Source organism: Triticum aestivum, chromosome 1B (genome assembly GCF_018294505.1).
Source record: "Triticum aestivum cultivar Chinese Spring chromosome 1B, IWGSC CS RefSeq v2.1, whole genome shotgun sequence".
Classification (NCBI taxonomy): domain Eukaryota; kingdom Viridiplantae; phylum Streptophyta; class Magnoliopsida; order Poales; family Poaceae; genus Triticum; species Triticum aestivum.
The window spans coordinates 628,317,414-628,327,452 of NC_057795.1; the positions used below are offsets into that span (position 1 = coordinate 628,317,414).

At 50.3% G+C, this 10,039-nt stretch overlaps 3 protein-coding genes across 3 annotated transcripts; 1 reads left to right on the top strand and 2 right to left on the bottom strand.

Moving 5' to 3' along the window:
* Positions 1 to 3,117: 3,117 nt before the first annotated feature.
* Positions 3,118 to 4,092, bottom strand: LOC123143352 (uncharacterized). The gene has a single exon (XM_044562249.1). The coding sequence runs from the start codon at positions 4,075 to 4,077 to the stop codon at positions 3,364 to 3,366; it is 714 nt and encodes a 237-aa protein (XP_044418184.1). The 5' UTR covers positions 4,078 to 4,092; the 3' UTR covers positions 3,118 to 3,363.
* Positions 4,093 to 4,116: 24 nt separating this feature from the next.
* Positions 4,117 to 7,171, top strand: LOC123143360 (DNA-binding protein DDB_G0278111). The gene is made up of 7 exons (XM_044562277.1): positions 4,117 to 4,368; positions 5,649 to 5,723; positions 5,827 to 5,876; positions 5,989 to 6,053; positions 6,369 to 6,460; positions 6,550 to 6,621; positions 6,869 to 7,171. The coding sequence occupies exons 1-7, from the start codon at positions 4,366 to 4,368 to the stop codon at positions 6,905 to 6,907; spliced, it is 396 nt and encodes a 131-aa protein (XP_044418212.1). The 5' UTR covers positions 4,117 to 4,365; the 3' UTR covers positions 6,908 to 7,171.
* A 1,036-nt stretch (positions 7,172 to 8,207) lies between these two features.
* Positions 8,208 to 8,940, bottom strand: LOC123143356 (histone H2B.2-like). The gene has a single exon (XM_044562265.1). It carries the CDS (start codon positions 8,847 to 8,849, stop codon positions 8,388 to 8,390), a length of 462 nt encoding a protein of 153 aa, XP_044418200.1. The 5' UTR covers positions 8,850 to 8,940; the 3' UTR covers positions 8,208 to 8,387.
* Between the last annotated feature and the right edge of the window lie 1,099 nt (positions 8,941 to 10,039).

The window sequence follows — 10,039 nt, forward strand, 5'->3', positions numbered from 1 at the left end:
AACCAACTCTGCAGGTCCCAATAGAACAAGGGCTTGGAGTTTCTCTCCAGCATGAATGATGGTGCCTCCAGAACTGATCTTCTGATCTCTCGGGCCACAATTTATTTCGAAACGAAGGCAAAAGATTTGCCTCATCCATTAATCAAGCAGAAGAGAATTGTCCAATTAATCAACGGAAAACCGGGCGAAAATCGTCACAAATCGCTGAGCGGCACACCAAGATATCCCACGTACACCTTTACAAAGAGTGTCTTGTCAAGCTAGCACACAAGTGTCATCATCATTACTTCTCCCCAAACAGGCGTCATCGCCATCCCTGATCCCTGAGCAAACGACTCCGACTTCTCCGTGGACGAACGTTGAACCAACACTCACCGCAGAGGCTGAGTAGGAAAACATGAAGATCCATGCCAGAACTCAACCACCCGCATCGAGGGCTACACGGCTCTGGCTCTGAAGCAAAGATCCAAAGGAGAACTATGCAAGACTGTCGTCGTGGAAGACCACCGAACGGACCACGTGCTGCATGTCATCGTTGCCACAGGGGCCCCGCCGCCGCAGCTCCGACTTCACCACAACAACCAAACCGAGATAATCCCAGGAACACGCCGAAGAAGAGCCGACTACCACTGCAATGTCTCCGACTTCACTTGCCCTATCGTCGTTGCCACAGAAGCCTCGACGCCACACCAACGCATACCACCAACCTCCCAACACACCAGCTGGTCCCTCTGACCGGATTGAACTCCAAAACCGATGCCCTCGAGAGGGAAACGACGCCAACACGCCGCCAACGACCGACCCTCCAGGTCTTGGGGTTTCCCCCGGAGTTGTCCCTCGCAGAGGAAGAGAGAGCATCCTGTCGACGCCTTCAAGAAGGTTACGGCGTCCACAGACGCCACCGTCACAGGTCCGGCCATGGCCAGAGACGGGTTTTCAACCAGCCCTCGTAATCCTCCGGTCGACAGCCAATCCAGCAGCCCACCTTCCCTCGCTGCATCTCCATCAGCAGGCACCAGAACCATCAGCGGCCGACCGGACCCATGACCGCCGGACGCAGCGAGCCACCATTCCATGCCGAGCACCATGCTGGGAAGGAACAGATGAGCACTGCCCGAGGCCAGAAACCACCGCGGTTCCGAGCCACAGCCAAACATCAGGGGCACCGGCGAGCACCATGCACGCCGAGCACCCGCAGGGACCAGATCTGTCGCGCCCGCTGCACGTCGCCTCGAACCCGTTGCTGGCTGCACGCCTCGTCGGAGACCATTGCAGCACCTAACGCCCGAGCTGCCCATCCACGCCCGAGCTCCATGCCCACCACGCTCGAGACCCCCGCTCGCCCCTTGCACGCATGCGTCGTCGTCGTGGCCTCCCTGAACGCCCGTGCCCCCGCAATGGGCCCCCTGCGCGCTCCGCCCGCACACCACCAGATCCGGGCGTGAGGGCCCCGGATCCGCCGCTCCCGCTGGAGGGGAGAAGCTCCAGGCCGCCGGCGCAGAGCTCGCGACGACCACAGGCCATCCGCACCCTGGAGAAGAAGCCCCGCCGCCGCCTCTGCCACACGGACTTTGCCCGGCGACGTGTCCCGACGGCGGCGAGGAGGGAGACGACGGAGGGGCCGGCTGCCGGAGGGAGCCTGGGTCGCCGCCCGTGTCGCTCGTGTGGAGCGACGCGGGGGCTCAGCACGCATGTGAAACACACAACAATGTTTGTTCCTCTCGGGCCACAATGAAAATGCAGGTTTCCTCTACACTCTACAGGCTGTGGCAATGGCCCTCCTCTTGGCAGCAAAAATTGCCAGCAGCCAACATGGACATTAGATCCAACCCTGATCAATTGAAGATCGGGTGTCATCTATAGCTGTTTTCTTTTCAAATCCCCGATGACTCCAGATAGCATGAAGCCGAATTTGAACAGCAATCCTACCTTTCACTGTTGTCATTCAGCTCATAGTGCTTCTCAATCTCGTATGATTTCAAAGCTAGGAAACTTCCATGTAAATAAAGGATTTCTAAATCCTATCTGTAAACTGTGTTCAAATGTAGCAACATAGGACGCCTCCCGCTACAAGTGGTTCTGGCCGGTCTCTCGCAATCAGCAAAGCGCTCCAATAAGTTTCCAACCACAGCAAATTCATCACATAAAAAGTACAGCGCAATGAGCAGAACACGAAGGGCAGAACAATAAAAGGGAGATGGAAACATATTTATAGGCCAATACTCTACTTCCTGTGAGATGATCATAGGCATGGAGCCATAATTCTGCAGACTACTCCAGGTATACAAGTTAATTTCGAAACACTGATCAAATTAGAAATATAATACAGCAGCTATCTAGACAAGCAACAATGCATCACCAGCACACAGTAAGCATAACATCCCAGGAATTATGAAAACCCAAAACATGCAAACAATCAATATCTCATTCAGGTTCACAATTAAAATATGGCAGTCAAGAAGATCAGCGATAAATGTCACAAACGACGCCATGAACAGCTGAAATATGCTCAAAACCGTCATGTCAGGGATAGGAGAAAACATATGCTAGGGATTATATTTTCAATCACGACAAATTCCTCACATAAAAAGCTGCTAACGGCACATCGACAAGAGAATACAAAGAACAGAACAATAGCTAGTGAAGTGATAACAGGAATTAGATAGGAGAAAAACATGACATGGATTTGTCCCCAGCAATAAACAGATGTTTCTCACATTCAGCAAGCATTCCACTATTTCCAATCACAGCAATTTCATCACGTAATAAGGTGATGACGGCACAAAAATCACAGAACACAAGGAGCATAATGGATCATTCTGCCCCGCCTCCCCAGAAGGCAGAGTTGCCACTGATTATCATCATCCCAATACTGGTAAATTCAATGACTGTCCTTTACTGTTACTAGTCTATGTATACGCCTACTTGTGCTAGAGGCAACATAGCAGTTGTTGATAACACGAGTGATCAACCAATAGGTCAATACTCGGCATGTCCTCTACTGCATTTCCAATCACAGCAATTTCACATAAACGCTGCACAGCAAACAATCCCAGAATGCAGAACAATAACCGATGAAGTAATAAGAACAGAAATTAGATGCAGCAGCACAATAGGTGGCTCACGTAGTCTTCACATATTATTACCATGGTAAGGCAAAGTGCATAAACGATAAGGGCTCGCGATAAGTCCCAAACTCTGCAGATTCATCAAGCTACTAACCAGCAGAACGTAAATCCATAACACTACCAGTCCAGTAATAACAGCGCCACCGACACCGACAGAAAAGGATTATCCAGTCTCGTATGAGCCATACATAGCAGCAGAGCAAAAACTTCCAGCGCCTCGTTTTGGAGCACCAGATTACCTCTTGAGGTTGAGGAGAAGCACCGCGATGGCTGCAGTGGCGGCGGCTCCGGCAGCTGCGGCCGCGGCCACCTTCCCGTGAGGCGCCGGCAGACCTTCCTTGGCCGAGGGAGCGGCAGCAGCCTCCTCCTCGTCCGCGGCAGCGGCGGCGGCGGAAGCCTTGAGGGCCTTGATCTCCTCCTCGAGGGCGAGCTTCTCCTGGTGCGCGGTGGCCAGGTCCCCGCCGGCGCCCCCCGGGCCGTCGGCGCCGCGGTCGGTGCTGTCGAGGAGGCCCTGGAGGCGCTTGACCTCGGCGCGGAGCCCGGCGGCCTCGCCCTCGGCCTTGGCGGCGGCGCGGTCGGCGGCGGCGATGTCCTCGCGGGCCCCGGCCACGAGCGCGTCGAGGCGGGCGGCCTCCGCGGAGAGGAAGGCGTTCTCGTGGCGCACGGCGGCCAGCTGCTCCTCCAGGTCGCGCTTGGCCGCGCGGAGCGCGTCCATCTCCTCCGGGTCGTAGGCCTTGGCGTGTCCCCCCTCGCCGTTGGTGAGCGCCGGGCCGAAGCCGAAGCCGAAGTCCGCCGCGGCCGCCGTCGGGGACGCGAAGGTCTCCTCGCCGTTCTCCATCTCGCCCGCCGAAACCCTCGCCGCCTCCTTCCTTCCTCTGTCTGTCTCTAGGTCGCGCCGCGTGTGCCGTGCGCTGGATGCGAGGGTGGACAGGAGCTCCAGAGGGAGCATATATCCTGGGCCGGAAATGCGATCCCCGACGCTCCGATCGCACGGTCGCGAAACACCCTCCCCGATCGGACGGCTGACGGTGTGCGGCGCATTGAAAAGCCAGGGTTGCGGGTTTTTTTTTCTTTTGATAGAAGGGTTGCGTTGCGTCCACGGGGGAAAAAGCAGAGGAGGATTCCATCTCCCCCACTCGGCCACTCCCCATCCCACCCCACCCCACCGCCGCGGGATCCACTGCGCTGCGGCGAGGACGACGGCGAGGCGACCCCGGCCCTGCGCACCAGGGGCGCGATGGTAAGATCCGCGGCTCGCTTCCTGTGATTCGTTGACCGTGTGACGATCTCGGCCTGTAGCGCGCGCTTAAATCTTAGGGTTCTTAGGGTGTTTCCGGCGATCTGTGGGTTGTGGACTGGTTCACTGGTTGGCGTCGTATGCTGCGTCTCCCCGTGTTGACGTGGTGCGGTTGCTTTGATGTCTTGGCCGGTGGCTGGTGTCTCGTGCAGATTCAGCTGATGCTGGTTTCGGTAGGCCGAGGAATCCTGTGTAGTACGTATGGCAAGTGCGCCACGAGATTTTGCTTGCTACTCCGATTAGGAAGCGAGTGAGGGGCAGACACGGGTTTGTCGGCGTGCTGATTTTGGCGTCGAGTTATCGTTAGGGGCCATACTTGTTTGCTTTGTGGCATGTATTTTTGTCAGGCGAATGAAGGGGCGGCAAATTGATGGTTACAGCACCACCTGGAATTGTTTTATGTTCTTGGAGTCCAATTGGCTGGCCTTCTGTGATTTTACTTTGCTACTTCAAATAGGAAGTGAGTAAGGAGCAGACATGAATTTTTATCAAGCGAGTGAAGGGGCGGCAAATTGATGGTTACAGCATGAATCCTATTGGCTGGCCTCCTGTGATTTTGCTTGCTACGTTGAATAGGAAGTGAGTAAGGAGCAGACATGGGTTTGTCGGCGTGCTAATTTTGGCGTTGAGTTGTCCTTAGGGGCCATACTTGTTTGCTTGTTGGCGTGTATTTTTGTCAAGCGAGTGAAGGGGCGGCAAATTGATGGTTACAGCTCCACCTGGAGTTGCTTTGTGTTGCTGGAACCCAGTTGGCTGGCCTAAAAGTGGGTTGTGCAGCATCTTGAGTCTGGCAGTGTTATTTGTGCCACCAGTGGCACTTCGTCTGATGATACACGCAGATTTCTTCATAAGAATCAGCTCTTCAATATACTGCTTTCAGACGAAGTATATACGGTTGAAATTTGCATGCAAGCTTAATCCTGTGGAATCTAAACTAGCTGGGTGCATTGATACGTTTTAACTGTAGGTTGATAGTCTATTGTATATTAAGCACATCAAATGTTCCATCTTCAAGACTTCAAAATTACTGTTAGTACCGGAGGAAAGAAAATGGTTTAGGCATTGTGTGGAGCACGGGAATTTTTCCTTAAGACTGCAGGAAACGTAGGGTTTCCCGTGAAATTTGTGCTCTTAAAATATGCCTTTAACTCTATCCATACTACTGGTATTGTTATAATGGTCTACTACATACCATCTGTTGAAAGCGAGATTCTTCTTGGTAGGCTGACCATGACCCAGAGTTGGAGGCCATCAGGCAGAGGCGAGTGCAAGAGCTAATGGGACAGCGTGGTGGTGCGGTAAGTTACTTAAGTGCATGGTGAAAGTTGAATCTGTACTCAAAAATTGTGCATTTTTCTTGATTTGCTGACTGGAATGTAATGATTAACTTCATAATTATAGGCAAGCCCACAAAATGCAGGGCAACAAAAGGCTCAGGAAGATGCAAAGCAGTATGGTCTTATTACCACCATATTCCCATGATTATCTCATCATCCATCTTACGCTATGTCATATGAAGCTTTAGGAGACACTGAGCTGACTTTGTATCTCAAACTCAACCAGGGAAGCTGAGGAACGCCGACAGATGATGCTTTCTCAGATACTATCTTCTGAAGCTAGAGAAAGACGTAAGTTCCCTTTTAATGTCATTTCTGTTGTCTACGATGGTTGTTTTTTATTTACAGCCAAATAATTCAAGCCAGAGCACTTGCTTTTCTTAACAACTGACAAGTTCAATCACTTAACAGTCTACCACTAAGCAATATGGAAAACGTTTAGGTGTTTCAGAAAATTTCCTGCGGTTCTTCAAGTAGTTTTCTTTTAGGGAGTAAATATTCTAATTAGAGATGACGCCAGGCTGGGAAATAACCATGAGTCTTTGAAGTTGCATAATTTAAGCGGAAAATGTAATTTAATACATCTGTACTCTGTAAAATTGGCAGTCTCCCGCATAGCTTTGGTCAAGCCTGATAAAGCAAGAGGAGTGGAGGATGTTCTGCTGAGAGCTGCACAAACTGGTGGAATATCTGAAAAGGTAATACCGTAATAGATATGTGTTTCTCTCGTATGTCAACATATTCGGTAGAACTTGCTTGAAACAAAATTGCATTTGCTTGTCTGCAGGTGTCTGAAGAAAGGCTTATCTCACTTCTGGAGCAAATCAACAGCCACACAAGCAAACAAACCAAAGTGACGGTACGTACATCAGTAGGTGTTGTGGCCTGTATCGATTCTTAACACAAGACATATAGTTGCATAAAGAGAGTTCATTACATTAAAGAAAATCTACTTTGCTTCCAGTAGTGGGTTTAGGCTTAAGCTCTATTAGAATTCCATATCATGGCCTTGCAAAGTTCTCTGCATCTGAAAACTATCCAACTAAAACGCAGTCAGCTTTTATATCACCCTTTTCCTTCCATGCTAACTCTAGTATGTTCAACAGATTCAGAGGCGTCGCAACGTCCTTGACGACGATGACTAGTTGGTAAGCTTGATGTACGAGCGAATGGGTGCAGCGGCATTTGGTGCTTGATTCAACAACCGTCAGAACCTGACAAACTATTTGATTGGTCTTGGGTTGTATATGATCTGGATATTATTTGGTGGGGTTTTTCATTGATAACAGTTGGATGTTCGCTTCTACCCCTGAAACTCTCTGCGACACTTTTGAGTTGTTGTGGTCAATTTATCAAGTCCTATCAGATAATGTTAATCTGCACGGGTTCCTCCTGTGCAATGTGATGTCTGTCTCAGGTTGCTCCTAAGTTCTTCATGTGCAATGTGATGTCTGTCTCAGCTTGCTCCTAAGTTCTTCATGTGCAATGTGATGTCTGCAACTCAGTGATTAGATGGTCCTCCTTACTACGCCTGTGCAATGTGATGCCTACTTCGGCTGGCTACTACACTACGTGGATTCCATGATTCTCCATCAGTGACAACATGGATATAGTTGATAGAGGAGTCGAGTTCCGACTGCATCACTCGTGTTTGTGCGTACATTTATCCACATGCCCTGTATTGGCCATGAAGTGTTTAGCTGAAGGTTTAATGCAAGGAAAATAAGTGCAATCCAAGAATGTAGTAAAGACGGGTGGATTTGGTAATGCAAAATATTCTGGATCGGATTTGTCATGTGCAATTCATCCGAACGTCCTTTGCGCCGCAGCAGCTTGGAACCAGATTTGAATCCAAGAACACTCTGGTTGCAAACTGCACAAGGTTGTTCACAGAGCAGCTCACATTTGCCATTTTCAGGATTCAGAGGATAATACCAAACTGCTGCTGCCAACTGATATACATACTGCAAAGTAAACTACTGTACCTTGAGAACAGGACAGGGTAAGGCAAACCGTTGGGTTGTTCTTATCCTGCCACGTTAAATGACCATGATCCTCAATAGCAGCAGGAAATTAAGCCCGACTGATTGAACAAGACTGGGTTCTGCGCCTAATGCAGAAACAGAACCTACTGGGGCATCAGGAATCTGGAAACACAAATTACATTGCTACGATAATTATGAAAGCACAGACATGGCAGGGACTAGCTCAAGAACCTAGCAAGAAATCAAATCCCTACTGCATAAATGTATCACTATTTCTCAGTCTCGGTTTGCACCAGTGAATTCAGATCTTACTACCAAATTCCAAATTCCATAAACGAATCTCGGTTTTTATTACCACTGTTTGCAGATAACCAGAGTTCAGCAACCAGAATACAAATGGCCAGACATTTCAGAAGGGTCAAAAGCTAACATCAGTCAGGCAAGATCACTAGTACAGATATAGGAACACAACTTGAGTTCTAGATAGATTTCAGTTTGCCAAAGCAGCAACTTGAGTTCTTACTACAACCAACGAGCCAACAAAGCGTTGGCAATCACCCAGCACAGGTACTGCTACCGCTACTTGCAGATAGATAGATAAGCAGAGTACAGATACAGAAACCAACTACACGCCGTCAGTCTAGGAGGAGGTGAACTTGGTGACGGCCTTGGTGCCCTCGGAGACGGCGTGCTTGGCGAGCTCGCCGGGGAGGACGAGGCGGACGGAGGTCTGGATCTCCCGGGAGGTGATGGTGGGCTTCTTGTTGTACCTCGCGAGCTTGGCGGACTCGCCGGCGAGCTTCTCGAAGATGTCGTTGATGAAGGAGTTCATGATGGACATGGCCTTGGAGGAGATGCCGATGTCGGGGTGGACCTGCTTCAGCACCTTGAAGATGTAGATCTTGTACGTCTCGACGCTCTTCTTGGCCTTGCTGCCCTTCTTCCGGCCCCTCGTCTTGGCCTCGCCGCCGGCCTCCTTGGACGCCGTCTTGCCCGCCGGCAGCCGCTTCTCGGCCTTGGGCTTCTTGCCGGCGGGGGTTTTCTCCGCCGCCTTCTCCACCTTGTTCTCGGCGACGGTCTTCTTGTCTGCCTTGGGGGCCATGGCTGCCGCTTCGGGTGGGATTGGGAGCTCCGGTGGTGAGATGTGTGAGTTTGCTGGAGGCAGGGAAGATGGGGACTGAGATTGTGGGGAAAGGAGGAGATGGGTGCTGGATTTTATAGGGGAGAGAGCTGCGCGCTGATTGGTGGACGGGTCAGTGCCTCGGATCGCTGACGTGGAGCGACGGTATGGCCCACTCTCGAACTGCTGCAACGCAAAGCATCGTTTGAAGGGAACCAGGGGTGAAAACTAAACATGGACACCGCGGATCGCTGACGTGGACACACTCCCAAACTGTTGCAAAGGCATCATGCCCTTGAACGGGCCTTTGCTTGACAAAGCCCGAAGCAAGAATACCGAACCCGGATCCGGCCCGGCCAGAAACATTTGAACAGTACAGTTTTTAATAGTTCTTCTCTTCTTCTTCTAAAAAAGAAGTTCTTAATAGTTCTAAAAAAAATACAGTTCTTAATTAAAGTAATTAAATTTAGGTTATTTAAATATAGAACTATACCTGTTTTTAGATTAAAACAATTATTTAAAACTCATTCGGTTTTTATTCGGACTTTGGACAAAAATGTCGAGCCCATGCATGGACTGGATGCCGGGCTTTCGGGTCAGGCTCGTCGGGACGAGCTGCCCATGAATAGCGCTATTGAAAATGGAGCGGATGCAAATTGAATAGTGTTCTTCTACGTGGGTGCCGGTCCGCAAGGTGTACAACAATTCTCGAACCTTTGGTCCGCCGTCAGTAACATACAACTAAATAGTGCTATCCTGGATGTTTTCTCGTGGAGGTGGAGTTCAACTGGACAGTACTCGACGCAATCTACCTACAAAATGCTATAAGAGGGCATGATTCGTTTGCCCACTGCTCACTGTGTCCGGGAAAGATAGCCGCCACTTAGATGCAAAATATTCATATGGCTTGCTATTTAATACCGAGTATGGACCTTCGACCATCGATTCCGGCATGGGCTACAAGACGCTAGTCCCCTTACTTCACTTGCTGTTAGGAAGATGATACTCTCGACCACATACTTTTGCAATGTGCTTATGCACGACAGGCGTGGCACGCATATTTCACTACACTGGCTGACTATGTCGGCATCCCCATAGTGGAGGACAACTTGGAGGAGTGGCGGCTTCGTGTGCGCCAAGCTTTGCTGAAACGAATGAGAAAGAGTTTTGAT

Bases quoted from the DNA above. Each gene is read 5' to 3' on its own strand.
- LOC123143352 (XM_044562249.1), bottom strand. From the start codon at position 4,077: ATGCTCCCTCTGGAGCTCCTGTCCACCCTCGCATCCAGCGCACGGCAC.
- LOC123143360 (XM_044562277.1), top strand. The intron at 5,877-5,988 runs GTATGGTCTTAT...AAACTCAACCAG, and splicing joins GCTCAGGAAGATGCAAAGCA to GGAAGCTGAGGAACGCCGAC. The intron at 6,622-6,868 runs GTACGTACATCA...TATGTTCAACAG, and splicing joins GCAAACAAACCAAAGTGACG to ATTCAGAGGCGTCGCAACGT.
- LOC123143356 (XM_044562265.1), bottom strand. From the start codon at position 8,849: ATGGCCCCCAAGGCAGACAAGAAGACCGTCGCCGAGAACAAGGTGGAG.